The following is a 23,709-nucleotide window of genomic DNA, read 5'->3' as shown; positions in this document are numbered from 1 at the left end:
GCAGATGTGAAGGAAAATACCATACATAGAACACACAGCAATGGCACAATCCAAAACCTGTTTAATTACAAATACCATTGACTTCTGTGCGCTTCGTTTTTGTTCCTCAGCTCCCGTTAACTACACAGGACCATGGATCAATAGAGTTCAGGTTTTCCCTCTTTCCTCCCTTTAAAGCATCACCAACAGAACAGTTTCCTGTCACAAAGTTACTCTGAACATTTTGTGCATATTTTATAGCAAATGTAAAAAGAATTAACAAACCAACTGGTCAGATTGATAATATTCTTAGTGGTGTATTACAAAACAAATGTGCAAGAGTTCCTCCTAAATCAAACTACGATACTTAGCATTAATGAAAATACTTGCATAAAGCACATTCTAATTTTGCCATTTTCCAGTTAAGACAGGTATCAGGAAACCTTAAGGCAAAACCCTTCTTTTTCCACAACACACACTCCTAACAGGTTCTCCCTAACATAACGCGCACACAACAGCACATCATCAATTTAAAAAAATATTTAATGCTGCCAAAAAGTATAAAAATACAATAAGAATGGCAGTACAAAACAAAATACTTCCTAATTTATTTCTTTTACATATTTCTACATTAATACAGGCATTATAAAAACACAAGATGGTAAATTATTTTGTTTTGCAAAGTAGTACACGGTGCTGGTGGTCTTCATCCCCTCGGTGCAGTTTACGCTGTAAACAGATAACTGAGGTCTTCTTGGTACTTAACAGACCTCACTTTTTGTTCCCGAAGAGGGGGGGTCATGTCTCGCTTTGCATGTCAAGAATTTGCAGTTTATAGCTGCAGAATATTCACAAGTCTCGAAGGCTTAGGTGTCAGTCAGTCTCGGCCTGCGACATACAACCAAAAGAAAGTCACCGATTCAGTACAGAGTACGGGGATAAAAAACAACAACAACAACAAAAAAAGCTAAGAACCGACAGTGGGTTTGCAGCTCACTGTCCAACACCAAACAGCTTCGTGTGTTCCCTGGAGCAAGTACTGCCTCTGAGCAAGTACTCTTGGAAAGTCGCTGCTTTTCCAGAAGGTATTTCCATACTACAGTATAAGGCACATCCTTGCTGGAGAGTTGCAAGTACAGGTCTCAGTCCAGCAAACCACTTCCTCACACATATAACCACAAGCACTGCAGAAGTCTCCTTGAGCCTCAGAGGGACTATGGCAGGCTACATCTCAAAACACATCACCTCTCACAGCTTTGGAGGCCAATCCTGCTACAGCAGCTTGAAAGTCACTGTTTCTAGGCAAAGATTTCCTGTAGTGAAAAAGACACCCCAGCACTGGACATTTTGTTCTTAGGCAAGAGAAGACTCTACTCTGAGAGTCTACAGAAAGAGACCTCAGGGTTCACAGCACCACACCCCCAAGCTACTACAGGTAAAATGCGTCTGAGTTCTGCAAGCACTACACTGACATAAAGCGGCTTTCCTCCACCAGTTATGACACACTGAAAGAGAGCTTCCAAGTATTTATCCTTCCAATTTAAATAAAGACTCAGACAGAGATGCAATTTTGAACACATTTATTTTTTGTACATAAAAATGAAAGACTGACTTAAAACTTTGGGGGCAAACAAAAAGGCCCAGGAAGACTACTGTGTGTCACATTACCTTTGCAAATAGTCCTCTGGCTTAAGCCACTTGGCCCTGCAGAAGACTTCCTCTTTTGTCATTGTTAATTTAGTTTCTCATGCAGTCCTCAAGTGTCTCAGGTTTTACTATAATGCCAAACAGCAAACTAAATAATTTGGTTTACATTCATTAAACATAAAGCTAACCAGGCTTTTCCATTGCCTGCATGATCCAGTCACACATACATGCATACACATTTACACCTCTTCCCTTTTCAGAGGGATATAAACTGATGTCAGTAAAACATATTACTTGAGGTTTAACAAAACAAGCCACGTTTCACTGGCAACATCTCACTTCCATAGCAAATCCAGAGGTTTCTTCCAAACTGCTATTTCACATTGAATTAAATTATTTTACTTAATACATTTCAAGGAAAATACAGATGTACCGTCACTAAGTGGACTGTCCCTGCACCAAGAACACAAATAGGAAATCTAGAGGATTAATTCCAATCTTGCAAACCCCTTGCAGTGGAGATCCAAATGTTTGCTAGGTGTTTTTTTATGAAAGCGTGCATTTGTTTACAAGTGTTCATCTGAGAGTCAAACACTGTTTAATCAGAGATGCCTGCTATGCATCAAATATATCAAGTGATGCATTTCCAGAGAAGAGGAGAAAAACCAACACAGTAACATTGTGAATGGAGCCCAAGGGCATTTTAGAAGTAGCATGGGACTAGCCAGCAGTTTGCCAGAAATTGAAGAGGGTGAGAGGAGAGGGGTCAGAATGCATGCCCTTCAATTTCACCCTTTAAGCATTTCCTGTGACAGAGGTGACTGGGATTGACAGTTCTTCACTTTGGTCCATATTTATTCTTATTTAACATTCAAGCTGTGCAAAATTGCTGCAAAATTTTAATCCTCCAGAATAACAAAGTATCACAAGGGCTTAATGTGCAGCAAGGAAAACAATCCTCCAGATTTTGGGTTTTAAGGAATAGTGATGGACCAGAAAGATTTTTATCCAAATTATTTCCTGGAATGTACAAAGAAACCAATCACTTGGTTTTCCTTACTATTCTCATACTATCATGAACAATTAATGAACAATAGTTTTGAAAAGTCCAAGGCTTGTACTGGTTCATCCTCCCTAAATTATTAAAAGTTAAGACTCCCAAGGTACTTGCAATCACAGAACCAAACTCTTACAGAACAACTGCTGAATGTGCAAGTCCTGCTTTATTGCATCAAGAAGGTAACAGAGTGTGAGGTGATCTGAATTGGCTGCCCCCTGCCTTGCCCCATATCCTGAACGGAGGAATGATGACTCAGGATCAAGAAAACTGAAAAGTCAGAATTTAGAAGATGGAATCAGGAAAAAAAAAATGAAGTGACAACTTGACAAGCTGCAGTTAGAGCTCTGTGCCTGTAGGATACTGGTAGCCCAGGAAATCCTCATGCCAAAAGAAAGGCAATAAATGACAGTGTGGTATCAGTCCAAGTTTTGCCTGCACTTTTTCCTTAGCTGCTTTTAAGTATCTAGAATAAAATCTGGAATAGTTCTGTTACAAAAGCATTTAAATAACATTTCATGTATTTTTCCATAACCAAAATATCTTTATAAGGCACATACATTTACACCTACTATTAGTTATAGCTGATACTGAAAAACCTGTCCTCATTTTAAAGGAAAAAAACCAAAAACTGTTGACAGTCTTCTTGCTGGCTAAAAATTACTGTGGTTGTAAAAATTGTGAAGTGTCTTAAAATATATGAGCTGCCTGCCTGTGCTATGTCCCAGCAGTCATTTTGCTATTCGAGCTGCACAGTTGGCCAGCTATGCCATGGAACAAATTGTCTTGTTCTACTGATACATAACTTCCCAAATCCAGTACTCCATGAAACTACACCTGTTTTCCTCATCCAGACCCTTCAGCATTTGTTTATTATACAGTGTAGTCCAGAATTAGTATCAGCTATTGCAAAATGAGAATTTTAAAGAGTAAGCTGTACTTAGGTCTGTGCAGTAAATGTCAGCGTAACTGGGCCCCATGCCTTATATGTGACTACCAAGCTTGGATGTACTGGAAAACTTTGACATCTATTCCTTTGAATAGGGAGCAAATAATCATCCAGCTCTTTGAGTACTTTTCAGCAGGAAACCTAAGAAGTGCTTTATAAAATGGGGGGGGGGGGGGGGGGGGGGGGTGTGTGGAAGAAAAACTCCCAAGACCCCACACCCAACAGAAAACAACCAAGCTTAGAAAACGGAAGGACAAAACAACTTCTCTGAAGTTACCCAACAAGGCAATGCTTGAATAAACAAAATTCGCATTTCAAATCCAATCCTACAAATTACTAGATCCCAGCTTGAACACCAAGCTACATTCAGCCATATACCATCTCTGTCTTCAAAGGTAATTTAAAGGGCAGAAAGTGGTTTGTGTTGAATTACTATCTAGAAAGTGTTACTACCCAAGTAATGGAAAGGGAGTGCTCAATAATTTCAAAGGGGCTGTAGCACAGATACTCCCAAAATATTAGTCACCAATAGTTTTACTAGCATGTCTCTCTAATACAGTGCTGGGGAACCTGAAAAGCAGTTCTAGACTTTGTGAAGCTACCAAAGTGGCTCATACAGCTGAAAACACTGGGTATGGCAGAACCATACCAGCATTTCTTCTATTAGAGGCACCCTTGGAAGTCCAACTACCGTTTCCTTTGATGTGTTTTCTACAACTATTACCGATGAATAATTTTATTCTTTCTAGCAATTAAAATCTAAAGACACACAAAGCATTATGTTTTACATTTAATGGAATGTCAGAACTTGAACAATATTGGCCTTCAAACAGTAGCTGAAATCTGAATACAATAATCAACAGTATAACTTTCAGTGGGGGCTAAGTTCTCAAAAGCCTTAAAAAAATCCAAGTCTTACTTAAATAATGAAAACTACAAAAAATAAATAAGGAATGCAGATTAACAGAGCAGAAATTGGTAAGTGCTTCATCAGACCCCTAGCTGCTCATTTCAAACTGGCGAGTCAAATATGGGGAATGGTTGCACTACTCCTTCCATGCACAAATTATAATTACATTTAGTTTCAAAATGAAATTCTTTTGGTCAGAAATTTGTACAAACTGAGCTTTTAAAAGTACAGTGAACTACAAAAAGATTAAATATGCAATTATAAAATATATTTATCCTAGGTCGTAAGAATATAAAATGTTTATGTTCTTGTCACTAGTACATTACACATTACACATATTTAAGGATAATTTCTTTGCATTAATAATGTAAATGATACAACACTGTTTATTGCTTATGTCAGGCATGTAAATTTAAATCCAGACAGCCTTCAGGAGCTAAATTTCCGTGGTTCAGCATTTGTTCAAGATCTGGCAGAACATCATTTTAAAAAGTATATAAACAGCTGCAGCAAGTTTGTACCTGCTCATATTAAACAAAAACCATCAATTCTGTGGGGGGCAGCGGTTCATTTGTCTAAGTACCTGCAGTGGAAAATCCTGAGATGTCGACATGAGATCAAGTTTACATCACTTCTCTATTGTATGTAACAGTCTGTACCCATTCCAGGAATAAGGAGTTTATGCTTTAAGTCACACCCCTACTCATTACCTTCCAGCAAAATTATCTGTTTGAGCAGTCACACTTACTGTTCACTTACAAAGGAATGTTCTTGAAAATACATTTTCCAGCAAGAATAAGCACCAACTAAAATCAGTGTACCAAACCCAATCTTAGTGAGAATAGGTTTCCAGTATAACCACCTTTTTCTTTTTCTTTCAGTCTCATTTAACTTCTGCTTCATCTGCTGCAGCTTCTGTGCTGTATTTGCTCTTCTATCCTCCCGCAGTCGTTTTCGGACAGAAGAACTTAAAAAGAAAAAAAAGTGAATCTTACACTGAAGAACAGGAAAAAATGCTATTATAATATTAAAACAAACCTCTTTCAAACACTCCCAACAGTTAACACACCAATAATATATGGCAGCAGTATGTAACATCCAAACCAAGCAATCCTTTATTATGTTTTAACCACCCTGATGCAGAGTTTCAGACAGTGAAGCCTCATGAATAAGTAAATGACAGGTGTAAAGATATACACTTTCTTCATCTATGAGTACTTCATCTGTAAGTTCATCTACAAGAACAGAATTAGTTAAATTATCTGAGCTGAGTCTTTCACCCCTGTCTGTGCCCCTTTTGGTGGCTGTTTTGTGTGAAGGCTGCCTTTATATACATTGCCAAGTACCACGTGCAAGCATCACAGTATTTAAAAGGTGCCTCCACTGCAGAGTTCACACCATCATCAATGATACACTGACTCCAACCCCTACTCACAGCCACAGGCAGGTTTAATAGCACTCATCTCGGGATGCAAACCAGATCTTAATAAAGGACACACAATAAACCCAAGTTCACTATCAGGATGACCTTGAAATTCTTGCCTCCAGAAGTGCCCTCACAATCTCTAAGACAGTGTAACTCTGACAAAAAAAAAAATATTTGACTGACTTCTAACACACACCCAACACCCTCACTCCTTCTTGTGAGGGGCTCCTTCAAACGTCTACAGAATTGCTGTCAAAACATTCATGAAGACAGAAAGAAACTCATTGGGGCATTTGGTGTGCCAGCTGTTATTCTGGAATTCCAGCCTATCTGCACTGAACTGCTGTGTCTCGTCTCAGGCTGCAGCCTTTCGGGACAGACCCTGCCTCCTACTGTGCACCACATGGCTCAGTTTGGCACAGCCCTAGCCCAGTTTCTGGATCTCTGGCTATGGATCAACATTTGGCAACCCACATGTAGGAAGGCCCAAGTGACACAATGCCTCCCAGCTGAGGCATCAGCGCTCCTAAAGAAAGGTAAATTCACCTGACTTGGCTAAACCAAAGGAACCTACTCACAGCAGGCAGATTTAACATGAACAGAGGGTAATACATGGCTCCAATGATATAATTTCAACCACTACACAGAAAGTGGTATGTGATAAAACTTTTGTGTTTCTGAAGAACCATGTATTTTTTGAAACATAAGTTAGCATTGTATTTAAAAATCAGTATGAAATTATGCTGGACAATTTTAGGACCTCATTCACACTTCACAGCGGAGTTCACTGACAATCTGTTAAGAAAATGCTTTCAAAGTGTGAGGTCTAGCTGCTTCAGTTTGAGACATTTGCTTTTCTTCTCTTGACTTCTGAACAGTAAAACCATATCACAAGGAATCATTGAGGTGGTATTTTTAAAATCATTAAATAAGACGGTCAAATACCACCTGTTCTCCCTTGCAGAAAGATCTTGAATGTTTTTTACAATAAGAAAAGCAGACAATAATTCAGCCTTTTGAGAGTGTATCTGCCTTTTAAAAGTTTCTTTTTCTTGCCTACTTTTCAATGTTCCCATCTGTGATATCTTGAACTTTAGTGGACAGGTCAGTGTTTATTTTCTCCATCTGATCTTTGTTCTCCAGGACTATGCTGTTCCCATTGTACTTCTCTGGGGTTATTTTGGTTGGGTGTGGAGGAGACTGCTCGGAACTTGGCACTTGGTCCTCCTTAGAGAGCTCCTTCCACCGTTTCTGAAAACAAGGAGAACATATTTCAAACATTCCCCTAATATTAAAGGGTCCCCTTGCCAAGATGTCTTCCAAAAGAACAGTCACAGAAGTAGAATAAAGGAACTACCAGATCAAGAAAAAAAAATTGCCAGATGAAGCTGCTAGATAAAGTTAGGTCAAGATGTGTCTTTTCCAACAATCATCAACAATCCTTTTTTCTGTTTTTCCAGGATGGTGCCACTGCAAGGCCTCTACCTTCAGGGTTTGTACTGTCCACAACAGCTCCACAATTAGGAAGCATCCTGTCTTATAAAATCCTGCACTGTCCAGTACTTCCCATCTCCCTCTATTTGCTACAGGCCTGTGCTGTGTTCTTACCTTTTAGGGCTTCAAAATACAATAGGGCCTTGTATACAACAACTGCCTACAAGGAAAGAACTGGGAAAATTTAACAAAGACTTATCTATGCCAGAGTCATGGCCTACTATTTCACCTAGCGACCCATTAGCCCAAAGATCTACTGCATCATAGAACACTTATTCACCTTGTTTTGAGAAGTAGTCTGAAATGAGATGGAAGAAAAAAGAAACTGGAAGTAAACCTGTTTTGCTAGATCTCTGTCCTAATGGGTAACTTGTCCTAATGATAAATAGTCTGAAGGACTTGCTACAACAAAATTTAATGCAGAAAAGAACCCTAAAAAGTGCACAAGAAGGAAAAGAAGCAGCCCTAAAGCACAATCACTTCTTTCCTCACACAAATCAGCCAGTGCCTATAGAGATATCTTATACCCTGTAGGAAAAAAAAATCAATTACTTTTAAAAGTCTGTGATAAGGTAGATGAACTGAAAATGGAATCTTCTCAAAACAAGGAATAGACTCCTGTCCATGGAATGATTTCAAGATTGCTGGTCTATACTAAATATCAAACTTAGAGTATGATATAAAAACCAGCTACTTATAAATGGACTGCTGGCACATTTAACAATGAACTCCTCCACTGCAAGTGAAAGTTGTGTTTGCACAGTTTACTGACTTCTAAAATCCAAGGAGACATCAGAGATGAACATTTGGCTAACATTAAATAAGAGAGGTGTTCAATAATTCAGGCCCTCCATCACTGGCAGAGAAGTGATTACCTTTCACACTCTGAAGAGTACAACTGTTCCTTACAGAATAAAAAAGACCTAGCTGACCTTGAAAGGAGAAATATGCTTTCTGAGCACTGCCAATTGATTTTCTGCACATAATGCTGAGGCCTAAAGAGAGAAGCAGCAGGACAAACCCCTGCGCTGCAGGAAACACTGATTTAAGGAAGATCATCTGAATAATCATAACATGAGAACAAACGAGAAGTGTGCCTTCCCAGGCACCCTCTTACTATGAATAAACACACACTTGAACATGACAAGCAGTATTCTGAGCTGACATTGTTCCCTTGTATCCAGAAGTAAGAAATCGTTTTATCTACATGGGTGACTGTGGGAACCAAAGCTGCTCAGTTTGGAGCATGTTTTTTTTAAAAAGCAAAGCAGAAAAGTATTACTGGACACAATATTACTCATATCACCAGAAACATGAAGAGACTAAACTGCTGTTTGCATTAGGATGAATCATCAAGTCTTCTAGACATATGGCACAGGTGTCATACCAGCAGCACACTATCTAGCAGTTAAGTAAAATTAAGTAAAATTATTTCTTTATTTACACAGCAAGTGAAGAAACATTTGTTAGAGGGAAGAATCAGACTTCTACTACTATTACCACAAAGAAAGGAAAGGTGTTTTAACTCATCTGCTCTATTCATGATTTCAACAAAATAAAAAAGCCCTAGCATATGAAAGCAGAACTAAATGTGTTTCAAAGCCTCTCCTCTCAGTCTCCCTCCCACCTAGTCTGAGCCACTTAACAAAGCTGTAAGCTGTTATGCCTGCAAGAGACGCTGATAAAACAGGGAGATTTGGTAATCTCTCTGCACCCCAAATCATTATATTTGGCTAGATTAGACTAACCGTACCACAAATTTTAAAGGCTATGAAGAAACAAGGCAACTTTACCAACAAATATTATATGTAGCATCAGGCAACTGATCTGCTAGGAAAATAGCAAAGATCAGGAAATTCTTAAAAAGATCCCTGCTATCTTCAAAGTGATACTGGGCATTACTTTTCCTTTTTAGTATGGAAAACATCAATTGAACCTTTTTTAAACATTTGGACAGACAAATTATTTTGATATTTTATCTAAGAGGGGACATATACATAGGGTTAAAAGTTTAGTTTGATAGAAGGCACTGAACAGATACTCTTTGATACTTCCTAGGAAAATAATGAAAAAAACTAATTATTTAAATCCCACAAAATTACATGTTTTAAATAATCTGGAATTTATTTTTCACTACTGCTGCAATCTGCTGTTCAAATAATGGAGCTAAACATTTACCTGTATAGTTGAATCCCCCATTATAAATTTTGCTCCTTCTATTACAGCCATATATGAAAATCTTAGTTGATCAGGAGTCTGAATAAGTCCCATTCGATATTTTCTCATATCCAGTAATACCTTCTTAATATCTACAGAAAATGGGTCTTTTTTCTCCATCTGTAAAGCAAGTTACATTTAAAGTGTCAATGGTATATAAAAAATAATAACAAGTAAAAATCAGTCATAAAACTCAATCTAAAAATGAATTCCTCCATATTATGCTTCTATTGGTTATATGGAAGATTAACATCTCAAATTATTTCTAATTTGTTTTTGAAAGAAAAATGCAAACCATCTAATGAAAACTTATACTATGAACAAATCAAGGCTCATGTATTAAACAAATAAATTAGTACCCTAATACTAAATCTTCAAATTAAAACACATAGATATGCTCAGTTTTATTCAGGCTTGTATTTGAACACTGAAAGAGAATGGTAAGAATCAGAGCTGCAAAGTAAGATTTCCTACTGCTTCTGAATAGAACAGCAATTCAGACTGACTATGGCAGAAGTTTCCTTATTTAAAGCAGAACCCCAAACCCAAGCAATGCACACGCTTGTCCCCACATTACATTCACAGTGTGTTTTTGAAGTACATCTGCATCAAAATATACCCGTGTTTTTCGAAATGCAAAAAACCAAAGAAAAACTGAAGCAAAAAACCCAACAAAAAGTAAGTTGAGAGGATCCTGCCAAACCAGAAAATGCATCTCTTGTAATTTAATTGAAATCCTATTTCAGTTAAACCTGTGCTGTCCTTTTCACTATTACCAAGCACAAAAAGAAAACTCTGTGCCTGGACTTTCAAGTCCAACAAAAAATCTGATTTATTTAAAATATTATTTAACATTCAAAGTTCACTTGTGTCATGAGCAATTATAGATGATGCAGTTCACTAATAAGCAAAAAAATCTATACATCCATGCAGCACTGGAACTGGCTACCAAGCCCTACTACCCAGAGGGCTGCACAGCAGGGGAAATTCTGCACCACCCTCCATTACACACTGCAGGAGAATTAGGGACAAGCCTGAGTTCTCATCCTAATTCAGATAACAATAACAATTTTTCTGCATGCTTAAGAAAAGGGTTCTGAAGAAAAGGACTTGCAGATTCAATAAACTCAATATATATTCACAAGCTTTTTTCATATGAAAAACAACAACCAATCCTCAACCTTTTCTAAGCACATCTTACGTAAAAGGAAAATAATGTTTACAATTTACTTTCCAGGAAGCTTTGAGAATATATAATTGTCCTGGGGTACTTCAAGAGGGATTTGTAAATGCATTTCAAGAGCTGTGTTTTTGACATCAAAATATGTGAAGAAAAAAAAAGCATGATGTCTTAATTTAAGTTTCCACTGGAATGTTATTAACTTCAATGTTTTTAAAGCCTTCTGAACAAAAAGCCCATATTGGGAAGGTTGGCAGGATGTCAGGAGAAGGGAAGGGGGTGACAGAGAAAATGCAAACACTTACCAGAACAAGACAAGTATCTACTAATGAAAATGTGCCAGAACGTCCTATTCCTGCACTGCAGTGAACTACTGCAGGTCCGTGTTCAGGACTCAGTGAACCAGATTCTCTGACTTTAAACAGGAAGTTCAGGAATGAAGCTGGGGATTCAGGAACTCCAAAGTCTGGCCATGTAGTATAATGAAAATGAGAGATCATCCTGGACTCACCACTCTGAAAGTAAAAACAAACACTAGAACTAGAAAGCATTCCTCTTTGGCTCAGTTAGCACACATTTCCCCAGTCTCAATCAACAAATATTTTCTATTTTAGACTTCCCATTAAGACAAACAACCCAACTTGCTTCAAGCTGGATGACAACCAACAGTGCACACTGAAGAGTTTTATCTGAGTCAGTAATTTTCTCCTTCGCAATTATTACCACACGCTTTGTTTTTTCTTCTTCTCAAACTTCCAATATTATGTTTGGTTTGCTTTACTACTTACTCCCAAATATCTTCCTTTGTCTACCAATAATGCAGTTCAATGGCTGACAGCACTTACTGGACAGCTAGAATTGACATGACTGAAAAAACCCATGTCAGCATTGTACACGCTCTGCATTCTTGCTTAGAGCAAGCTCTAATGCCAAGAGGTATTACATCTCCTTCATACTAACCACATTACTGAGAGGAGCACGAAGCGTTCCTTCCTGGAAAAGGCTATAAAACCCATATAGCAGGATGTCTAGCAAGACTTCTGCTGTATGGACATCTTCTATCTTTTTTAAGCAAAAAAGGAGGATTCCAAAATCATACAGCTGCTTTAAAACCACTCTGTTAAGAATTCCTCTCCTAACACGACCAGCTAACTGCAAGTACTGAAATGACAGCAAGAGAGTATGTATATGAAATTTGGATTATATTTTATGGAACTCATTCCAGAGCTGCTGTTAAATGCTACTCCTTGCCATGGTGATTCTGAGACAAAATAAGCACTGATTTTAGCTCAGGAATTTTAGAAATGTTCAGTGGGGAGGGGGTTGCAATTTATTTATAATTTTATTTATTGAAATAATTAGATTTATAATTTATTTAATTTTTAATTCAGTTGTAATTTATTATTTAAGTTATTTAATTTTCCATACAAACTGAAACCTACATAAACCTTGGCAAAGTCTGAACACAAAAGGATTTAAAATCAATGTATTCCAGAACAAGTATTTTTGTTCTTCAGCAACAGTAAAATATAGCCACAAAATTAAAATAAATTCTACTGTTCTTCATCTGCTCAGTCTGTTTCTACTTCTTATGAGAGACAACTCACAAAATTCCTTTGTGAAACTAAAAGAATCCATTTCATGGTTTCCACAGTAACAAAAATAGTCTCCCAACTTGTCTTTTGCCTTCAATGCCCAATACTGCAAGACTGCCAATACTTTCACAGAAAATAGTGGATATTAACATGACTCCAGTCACTCTCAGATGCAGATATCTTCCGGAAGTATTTTGTCTTTTGGCTAGATGTTCAACAAGGACAGCAAAGTGTGATCTATGATATTGGAAAAACGAGTTTGCATTAAGATTTCATAGGGGGAAAAAAGGAGCATCAGGTCCTAAATTGTATAAATATACTGGGACTTCCCTTTGTCTGGAGCAAAGCATTAAAGAGTTTGCATTTTCTCTCCTACTGCTCCTCTGTACCCAGTTTTTCAACTAGCAAAGTAACTCACAAATAAACTGAATGACCTGTTTGTTTAAAAATCATGAAGGAGACACATTTTTTCATAAGAAATCTGGAAGTAACATTTAAGCAATTTCCTCTATTTCTAAGAAAAATAATTCATCACTTTAGAAACAAAATTAAGAAAACTGGAGAGGTGAGCTGAATGCACATGCTAAGTAAAGGTTGAAGTTGCTTCTTGTGAATCTAGACTGTCTTTGTAGGTGGTAACTGATATTTAAATTTAATTTAATTTAATTAATGCTTCAGGATTCTGAAAGAGCTTTCCAGATGAAAGCATCCCTTATACCTCAAGAGGGCAAAAATGCCCTTTTTTGTCACCTCAAAAAAGGTGACCTGTGGGGTTTGTTTGCATGGGCTTTTGTTTGGTTGGGGGGTTCTTTTGTGTGGGCTCTCTACCCCAATCCCATCCGTAACAAGCACTGGCATCTTCTTCCTAAAGAAAAAGAACCAAGTATGGCTACATATCACCCTATTTATACACTAATCTGAAATAGTTATTTCTAAAAGAGAGATGAAACAGTGCTGTTGCACATGTCACTCTGTTTTAATCCATAGAATTACATTTTTCTTTCCTTTCCTCTATGAAGGCTTTATCCATCCCATGATTTTCCATCCCTTCAACTTATTATAAAAATACCTAGTCTCTTCATCTCTCTACAAGAGTAGCACTGTGAGGCACTGGAACCAGCTGCTCATCTTTGAATTCACAGTCTCTAATCCTACAGCCAAATCCCATTTGAGTATTTCAAACCTCCCACATTGCTCTCTAAAACAGAATGGTTCTTTCAAGTGGTGCTTGGCAGTCAAGCTATACAGCTGAAACACTGCCTTTGTGAGGATCTGTACCACCCTTTCTTAAACAACTCCCAGTCACTGAGCCATAAAGCACTTACATGAAGTGACGTGGGACTGTTACGAGAAGAGGTCTGGCTTTCTGATTCACAACTGTTGATAGACAAAAATTCAAATTTAAATGACAACTAATTTAATTTGAAGTGTTACCAGGAAACTAGCTAATCTTTTAAAATAAAAACCCCTGGACTGCAAGACTCAGGCAACAATATAAAATTTTATATGTTGTACACAAGGGACGTATTTTTGCATGGTAACTGAAAACCAGCTTGGTTCTATGGTAACCACAACACTATTTTCCAAGATTTATTCCCTAAGACTAGCTACCAAAAAAAAAAAAATCTTGAATAATCAAATAATCATGAGACAACACTGCAACAACTATTTTTTTTAATTACTCAAACTGTGGAAGTCTTGCAAACTACTGCAATAAGCTTTCCATAAATAATCAAGATAGCTAAACCTGATGAACTTGTAAAGACGCCACCACACTGCACAGCTCTGCACTGACTGCTGGAAAAACCAACAGTATAATCAAAGGACGATCAAAGCACAAGCTTAAAGTTCCAGAGATCCACACAAGGACTTGAGCATAAAAGGAATATCCCATTAGGTTCCAGTAAAAAAAAGCCTTGCCATAACGTTTTTACAGTGATCATCCAATCACTCAAAAAAAAAAAAAAAAAAAAAGGAGCAAAAATGTCAAGAGCAACTTCAGATTGTTCAGTCACCTGAGAGTTTGAACATTAACAAAACACCACCAAAATGCCCAAAGGTTAAATTAGTACCTTCGGGGTCAAGTAAAACTGGGGAAGACAAAAAAATGCTGGTCTGTCAAGTTTCACACATTCCTTATAAAATCCATAAGGGAAGCACAACTGAAATGGTCATATATATGCAGACATAACACACGTACAACCCTACAGTGGTCCTATATTTAAGTTCATTAACATCTAATTTGATCATATAAAAATGAAAAGGCATGCTATAATGGCAATATTCTACAAACTGAAATTCAAAATCATAAATCGACTTCTACCAGCGCCTCCTCTATTTCTTCATTCATGATGGCCAAAATGTTTTCCAAAATTTAAATTAAAATGGCCCTGAGGATTAGGGGGCCAAATAATATCACAAATATTCTGGTTCATCCACAGGATCAGCTAGTGAGGGCCACTAAGCAGTCGTGCATTACCTTAATCTGACAGTCACAGCCACACAGAAGCTTGGTACTAAGCTGAAAACCCATTTTACTAATAGGGTTTTCCAAATATTTGCTATTTGTGGAGGACTCTAACATTCCACTTGAAATTTATTAATGGTCCTTACTCTGAAGTATCACACTATCAGTGTCACATAAAATTTAGCTCCTTTCTCCTAGTCCTTTCTCCCCCAGCAAGTATTTCTTTGCAAACCTCTCCTCCTACTGCTGTATTCTGACTTCCAGAAACCCAGTCTGAGATACATTCAGAAAGGTTCCTTCTGCAATTTCAAGTTCCACTGCTCCATTTCCTCACCCAAGCAATCCCTAGTGTCCCTGAAGATCTGATGCCCATTTTCCCTCACATAGCTTGCCTGAATTCCTCAGTACCTGTGTAGTTTTGCTTATTAGCATTCATTATGTGTCACACCGTATCCTTCTCAGGATATCTGTGTTGCCACACCAGAAATTACTGAAAATAAAGTTTCTTTCTCCAGACCAATACATAAAGTTGTGACATTAAGGGAAAAAAAAAAGGCTAAAAGCAACAATAAAGAATAATTTAAAAATACATATTCAACACAAGGTGGAGTCTTTCCCAAGTCAGATGTCAAGACCTGAAAATTCTCTTTCAACATGACTTCAAAAGGGTTGTTTTATAGATTTAACAATAGGCTGTCATACATCTCACTGTCACTTCTCCAATAAGCTGGGACACTTGGTTTCAAATTACATCCATTCAACAGTTTCACACATTAATGATTACAAAATTTTAACATGAAAACAGTATCTTCCTTCTACCCTTATTTTCCAAGAGGCACTGGTTGGTGGAAGCCTTCACAGTAAGTCTTTATTAAGGGACACTTCTGTACCTGAGCTATTATAGTAGAAAGCAGCACTTAACTTTCTGAAGAGCTGACAACTGACACCACCAAACCCATGGAGGATACAAAATGAACTATGACGGAAAAGCAGCTTCAAATGCCTGTATTCTAAAAATGCAGTCTGGGTCAGGCAAAAAAAAAAAAAAAAAAAAAAAAAAGGATATTCTAAAATAATCACCAACAGAACAAAGAACACTGGGAATCTTTTCAAAACTTTTGGAAAGATACCAATAAACACCATTTTCTCTTCAAAGCTTTACTGGACTGTGCTAGCTCCAAGAACAATTTTTTTTTTTTCCTAGAACAGATATTAAAAAAAAAATCAATCAAACCAACAAATGCCTTGATATAATCCTGAAAAAGAACAGCCTCCAATCCCACTTATATTTCTAAGTAATGTTTAACAAAAGCAACTACAAAACCAACCAAACTCAGAGGTTGTTTCATTGGTAACAACATGAACACTTCACTCCTCATATACCCATATTTTGTTAATGTCTGAAAGAGATTTGCCGCAGTAAGACAAACTTAATTGAGCTCAGAATAGTTGCATTATAAAGACAACCTTGGTTCACTCTTGTTTTCAAGGAAATACTAAAATTTAAGTATTCTTGGCATTCAGAGTATATTTTGTTCATGAGTCATCCTATATTCCAGGCACTGAGTGGCTAAATGTCTTATACTCTGCCTCCACCAAAGGCCCCTCCAGAATAACTTCCATAAACACAGTTAAGATCACATTTCAAGTTACTGTGAATACTCAGTTCCCGCAAGTTTTAGGTATAATTATCAAATTCTTACAAGGCTGCATATAACATTGACGGTGCTAGACTAGAAACCATAGAGCTTTTTTTTGCTTGAGTAACCAAGTATGCTCTGCTTTGCAGTTAATATCCATGGCACCTTACCAAAGTGCTACAGAGATGATTTTAAAAAAAAAATCATTACAGAAAGATTGGTGAGTATTTGTGAAACTGATTTGTATTACTGTCCTGGGTTTGCCATCACACAAGAAACTATACAGTGCTGACATGCCTGCACTGCTGGTCCAAAACAAACCCAGATATTTAAGTGCTCAATAGCTCCAACTCAAAAGTCTACTACAGTATACATTGCACTGTCCCTTGAGGCATTTCTGCATTTTTCAGTTGATGTTATGTTCAACTATACACAAGTAAAGAAAATTGCATCCTTTGAAAATAGGAAGTTTAAAAGTAAGCACCAACATCAACTGAGCAATTCTACAAAGAAGCCTTTTTGGTAGTTAGGAAAACTTGCCTCAGCTTTCCAAAAGGAAGAGTTGTTCTTATTCAAGCACTAGCTAGGCAGCATTACTCATCTTTCTTTTGCCTTTTATGTCAATAAACAAACTACTAAATAGAAGTTTCTTCAGGTCAGCAGGACAGTATTTCATAAAGCTCTTTGAACATAGAGAAGATCAAGGAACAACATGCTAAGTTTTATCATGTTGATCTCATCAGGGAGGTTACGAATTAATGAACATTATCTCGGAATACCATCAATAGTTACTATAAATTCAAATATTTGGGAACAAATATATCAACCGTTGTATAAAACAACATGCAGAGCATCTTCAAGCTTTCCTTTCCCAAACTGTCTGACAAAGACAACCTTGAAAACTTGCCATACTAGCATTTTCAATTAATATAAGGCAAGATTTATAGGGAGAGAGAATATCTTACAAGACATAGCTGGAACAAACAGACAAGTTCTTCAATCCTGTCTTCCACTCTGAAACAGAAGCAGCAAATTCCAACCCAAGCTCAGGCCAGGATCAATTTTTTTGAGCTTAACTTGCTTAAATTGTCAAAGTGCTTAATTTTTTAAGAGAAAAGGATGGTTGGTCCTGTGGAGCAAAAGGGCAGGTAAGCAAGAGGAGATAAAGTTACCTATCTACAGGTGGTAATCACCCCTCCCCCACAAAACTTAAGACAGCTGGACTAAATAAATTACATGGAAAACTCAAGTTCCACAAAAAAAAAATCAGTAATTACTCAGTCAGGTTTCTGACATTCAAAGGGAATCAGAATTTTCCACTCATGTTCCTCCCTTTAAGTTAATTCTTACGGCTCCTCTTAGAATCACCACTACCATCATTTAGAATTCAGCATGTTAAGGTACTGACAAATGGAAAATATAAGTATACAAATGCCAAAGATGTTATCTCTCCTAATGTATAGACTGAGATCTAAATCACTTGCCTATTTCCACACAAACATCTTCAACATTCTCAGAAGCAAAGTGCATTAAAATTTCCAGTGTAAAAGCTCACTCAAACCTGAAATGACATCATGCTAAGTGGTTCTCATGATATACTTAAGCCCATGAATAGGAGCTGTACAGACTGAGAAAAGCTTACGTTGATATTTTCTAATTGCAGTAGATGCACTGTGTAATAGGATTTGACATCTTCAGACACTAGTCTCACACGGAAACCTGTTTCACTGAATGTCATAACTTCCTCTTCTTTTGTTGGCCAGTATTGTGCACACTTCACCTAATGGATTTTTTTAAGAGAAAGAAAAAGAAGGGAAAAAAAAAAAAGAAAGAAAAATCTTGTTAAATATCCTAGTATTTTGGGCTTTGCATGTGCAGATTGTGTGACCTCACTGTTCAATATAGTAGACTCAATACCTGCTCCCATTCTGAGGAACTCTTGAAGTCCACAATGTTTACACCCAAGTTATTACAACTGTTTCAGTGGCTGTTATGCATTCCAGCTTTATGCATTTATGCTTTCTTTCATCACATGGCTAACATGTTTTGAGAAACATCTTAAGACTTCCCTCTCCCCCCTCTAGCTCACTACAGGGAACTGAGATCTCTGTTCAGCTATTTCAGCATCTCCCCCCTTTGTTTCTGACTTGCACACCTGTGCATTTACAGAAAATCTATTACACCCAGTTCTACCCAGGCTTGTTGAATACTGGAAGGTTAGAGTGGAATAAAAGAATGAACTAACAAACCAATGCAAAACTATTCTTTTTCTTGTATTCCTCTTGCTCTGCACTCAAACCTTCTGTAGAAAAATGTTTGCAGAAGAAAATAAGTAACTTTTTAGCAGACCAGCCAATTTTTTTCACTAAGCTGCACAGAAATAAAACCCAAAGAACCTCAAATGACATACATTTATAAGAAAAATCTGCAATGCATTTAGGCACAGGAGTAGAGAAACTGCATCATAAGAGAAGACTTATGCATTCTGCACGTATGCCACTGGTTTTAAAGAATCAAAAATAAATAGATCAATTCAACAGTTCTTCGGCAGCAGTCTGCCTTCATTGTTAAGCTAACAACTCTATATAACAAACACACTACTCTGTTACATTTAGAAGAATTAATCTAAAGACACTTGTTTTCCCACCTTCTATTTAGAAACATCTTACACTTCCTCTACTCCACACCAGTTCTATCTGTACATCCTTTCTCAGAATGCTACTTTCAGCTTTCTGGATGTACGTTTGTTAGACACTATTTTCACCAAACTGAACTGCATGTCTTAGCTCCCTCACTTCACTGTTATATTAAATACACATTATACTGCACTCCAGTGAGAATGTTTGTTAGCTCTTCTAATGTAATCATCAAACGCTACTCAACCATATTAAAATTGTGTGGCTTATTTTACAACTTCGGGCCTAATGTCACTTACCGATTCCTTTTCAACAATCCTATTCAGCATGACAACTGCTTTGGTTTGTTGTTGCCATACCATTAGCCAAAAATGACAACATGTATTAGGTAGTGGACCCTGCATAGTAAAAAAATACAAAAATAGGCATGAGAATGTATAGGCAAAGCAGTGTTTGAGCACAGTTAATAGCTCACTGTGGGAAACAGGAAGAAGTCTTTGTCTTATGTTCAAACAAATTATTAGTAGAATGATAGAAATGGCAGGCAAGAAAGCAGCCACACTGCACAGATCATTCCAGGACTTAAAAGGGCTGGGGGGTTTATAAGGAAAAAAAATAAACAAAACTAAGTAACAGAAACAGTAAGAACTCAGGGAAGGGTTATTTTGGTTTAAGCATCAATACTATTGTGCTGTTAGAAGAAAAGCTACTGCAGGCATGCTCAGAAGGTAGAAGATCAATTAAGGGGTAGAAGTATTGTTGTAACCTATTTACATAAGAACTGAAGAAAAGAGCAAGAAATATTTGAGAAGCTTCATATACAGTAAATTACTTATACTTCGATATCCCCATTAGCTTTTCTTAAAATGTAAAATAATCTGTTTGCACCTACATCACATTGGCAGTTAATATGAGATACTTGTAATTCATGAGGACAGGAAACAATCCAAATACAAATTACAACTGTACAAATCCCCCTCCCTAGAGTCTCAACCCCTGTAATAACCCAGTAATTGTACTACTTACCTGTGTAAGAATATAATATCTCTGGGCTTCTTCTATGACCACTAGGCTGGCATTGATATAGTCATTCTCAGTGTTCTGGAGTTTTACACGACTGTGATCATCTAAAATTCAAAGAAAGCTAAAAATTAATGATGTGTCCATCTCGATGAATACTCTCTAACAGGCAAGTTTAGGTGTGACAAGTGACTAGAACTAAATTCTGCTGTATGACCCAAACAGTAAACTACAAATATCATTGAAACTGACTTCTCACTTTGGTAACTGTCCTATTCTCCCCTCAACACTCCATCACAGTAATTTCAGGCAGCTATTAACAGAATCTGCTCAGAAAACTGGAATACCTATTTTTCATTAAAAAAACTCAACCAAACAAAATTACCCTCCCACACAGGCCTAAAAGTCCTCATAGTCATCTCTCAAGTGTTGCATTTCCTTAATGCAACAGCACCACAACTCACACCAGAGTTGACCAACCAGCCACTGCCCTATCACACCAGATCATTATTCACCAGAGCACTATTTCCCAAGTTCAAAATTCCAAGATTTTTAGTCAACTGAAGCTTCAAAGGTTGATGTAGAATCAAAGTTAAGTTCACACAGCTAAAAAATACCCAATAAAATCTACTTGCAGTAATTCAAGCCAGGCTTTGATCAATTTAATTTTCCATGTAAGGTATTGTCTAATATTATACAACATAAAAAAACTAAAAAGGCACATGCAAAACCAAAAATTTTCAGCAACAAATCATCCAATTAAATGAAGCCTAATCTAACTACATGGTTTTATCTCAAAATTGCACAGGCAAGACTAAAGATTCCCCTGTTTATGGCAGAGGCAAGAAAAGGACTCTGTTTAAAATTCTACCATTAATATAAGAAAGATTATCGTATTGTCAAACTAAAAAACTGTGTAATAAAAAGTCATTATGGTTTTTGCTAGAACCTTTTAGTATCTGATCTATGAACCTCTAGGACACCTTTAGGTAATCAGACTTGTTCACAGTAAGTAATCCTTCAGCCATTTATTGGTCACTGTATTAAATAAACAGTACTTTCAGTTTAAAATTTACACACAACTACATGCCAGAAAATGAGATTCACCTGACTGTAAACCTCCTGAACCTCAACACCTAGGAGACTTAGAAGAGTAAATAAAAAATAGAAAACTAAAGTTAATTTAAGAAACTTCAACAGATTTCAGGAAGAGATACCATAAGGAAACTGACAGCAGAATGAATTACAGTGCAATACCAGTTTTTAAAACTGAATTCACCTAGTCTAACCCACAAAACTCAATCAGGGACCAGACTGCTGTTAAAATGCCAGCCCACCCATCCTTGCACCAAAGGCTCATTTCCTTTAGACAAACACTTTGGGAAACACACAAAGCCATGAACTGTGACATTAGGAACTACCAAGAATCAAATTCAGCACAACTACAATGGATGAACTGACAGCCAGCCTGTGCAGCACAAGGCTTATCTCAGAAATCCATAAACATAAACCTGACAAAACAGGCAGACAAAAAGCTAGTGGTAATTAAAAAACAGTTACTGAATTAGACTCTTGTTCTAGAGACTGCTTGTATGATTTAACATGAATACTTTCAATGTATTTGGAAACCTAAGAAAAGTACATTTACTCGGTCTTGATCTGCCTTTACATTCTCCCTCATCTATCTGCAACTGGCAACAGCCAAAGGTAATTTTGTTTTGTTGGATTCAAGTAAAGAAGTCAACAGTAAAGTAGAAATGTTTTGCTGCTGCTGAATCACTCAAATTTAGGGTTGTTGCCCTACCTCCCTTAGCTCCTAGCTTTTATATTCAGTCACATACGAACTTGCAGAGAACAGAAAAATGCTGATTTTTTTTTTTTTATATAAAAGCATGAGAAATACACTGGGTTAAGCTGTTTTCATTAGAATTCCGGCTGTAAGGCAACACCATCTTAACTTTCAGGAGTCTTAAAAGATTTATGATACCCGTGTGAAGAAAAAAAATGTATTATCAAAGCCAAGACACAGCAAAATTAAGACACATGTGCATTTTAAAGCAAAATATATCTCTTTGTATTATTTTGCCGGGATAGGAAAGCATTAGTTTTTCCTTTCATGTATCACTTTATCTGAAATGTTTCTACTGGAAAGAAACCAAGACCTCTGTAAATATTACATGTCATTTGCCAACAGGAAAAACTTAAGATCTTGTTATAGTAAATCACACATACCGGTACCAGTGTTCTCGGAAAGGTGACGCAAGCAAGCACTGTTAACAGTTTAATCACCCAGTGGCAGCTGCTGTACTGCTGCCAGGGGCAAAGAACTGCGGCCTCTAAGGAGGTTTCCTACTTTAATCCTTACATTCTCAGATTCATTTTTTCCCTTCTTATAAATTCTGCTTTGTAAGCATGACAAAGTTCTGCAAAATGTTTTTATTCAAATCCCTTTAATAACTAATTCTATGCACAGCCAGCCTCCCTCTTCCTCCCCAACTAAAACAGAGAAGATCTTGCAAGTACCCTGGCAGACAGTCCACAGGACAAAAAAACACCCACTGGAATATACTGATTTCCCTTCCTTCAAGGGATGAGGTTCTTAAAGGACACAATGACCTAGAAACCTCATTCAAACCCTGGCTTGTGCTTCTGAATTAAGTGAAGCAAGCCAACTTTTGACACTGAGTTAGTTGTAATGTATTTCCCGTATGTATATAATTTCCAGTTACAAAGTACTTAGATTTATATGAATGATAAACCTATCTTTCAGATAAGATTTATCTTATGTGTTGCCACACCCACAGCAGCTAAAATGCAGTGCTCATGTTCTGAAGTGCTAATTCCCCTATTTCAACAAAATATGCAGCCTGAAAAGGAAGTGGAAACCTTAAAAATTATTCTCGTTCTGGCTCCTGCACTGAGAAAAAAAAACTCTCCCAGAACGTCCCTGTCTGAGATAAGCAAATTCTGATTACCCATTTCCAGTGAAACCCTGTCCCACTGGCAATACTTCCCATGAATCAAATAATACTAAGACTTCACAAAGCTCATTAATCTGCTCACCCCATGCTTAACAGAAAATGACAGATCCAGTTAAAACCGGGATACAAAATGTTTGGTATTTTACACCACACTGTTCTTGCAGTTGGTTAAGAAAAGGATTTCATTATAAAACAACTGTGTTTCTAGAACACTGTATAACTTAAAAATTATCTTTATCCAAGATATGTTTCTGGTCCTCCAAATATAGATCTATTAACAACAGAGGAAGGAGAAATGCTACTTAGTGGATTAAAGAAAGTCATAAATAAAACATGCAGCCACAAGCCATCCCAGTGACCCTGCATGACCTTTCCTGCCTACCAACAAATCCTTTCCATTTCACAAATCTAAATCTAGCCTATCTGAGCTGCTAAATTATTCAAATCGCAATAATCTGTCACTAGCCTTACAGTCTCAAATTTCAGAGGTAGCCTAAGGCAAAGGAAAGGC

The 23,709-nt window shown here is 37.1% G+C and overlaps 1 protein-coding gene across 7 annotated transcripts in view; it reads right to left on the bottom strand.

Annotated features, from left to right (window-relative positions):
* Window positions 1–504: 504 nt before the first annotated feature.
* Window positions 505–23,709, bottom strand: part of PTPN2 (protein tyrosine phosphatase non-receptor type 2) — a 30,024-nt gene continuing 6,819 nt past the window's right edge. For 3 of the 7 annotated variants that reach the window (XM_062487831.1, XM_062487813.1, XM_062487840.1), the window contains 7 exons: window positions 20,224–20,324; window positions 19,497–19,595; window positions 18,204–18,341; window positions 11,165–11,374; window positions 9,641–9,799; window positions 7,029–7,219; window positions 3,820–5,509 (listed from right to left, as the gene is read on the bottom strand). In XM_062487831.1, the coding sequence (XP_062343815.1) occupies window positions 5,287–5,509; window positions 7,029–7,219; window positions 9,641–9,799; window positions 11,165–11,374; window positions 18,204–18,341; window positions 19,497–19,595; window positions 20,224–20,324 (1,121 nt within the window). In that variant the 3' untranslated portion in view covers window positions 3,820–5,286. Of the gene's footprint in view, window positions 868–3,819; window positions 5,510–7,028; window positions 7,220–9,640; window positions 9,800–11,164; window positions 11,375–18,203; window positions 18,342–19,496; window positions 19,596–20,223; window positions 20,325–23,709 lie in introns of those variants that run through there. The other 4 variants (XM_062487849.1, XM_062487822.1, XR_009932980.1 and 1 more) reach the window with 3 other exon arrangements.

The sequence above is a fragment of the Cinclus cinclus genome, chromosome 1 (genome assembly GCF_963662255.1).
Source record: "Cinclus cinclus chromosome 1, bCinCin1.1, whole genome shotgun sequence".
Taxonomy (NCBI): Eukaryota; Metazoa; Chordata; class Aves; order Passeriformes; family Cinclidae; genus Cinclus; species Cinclus cinclus.
This window is presented reverse-complemented; position numbering and strand designations above follow the sequence as displayed.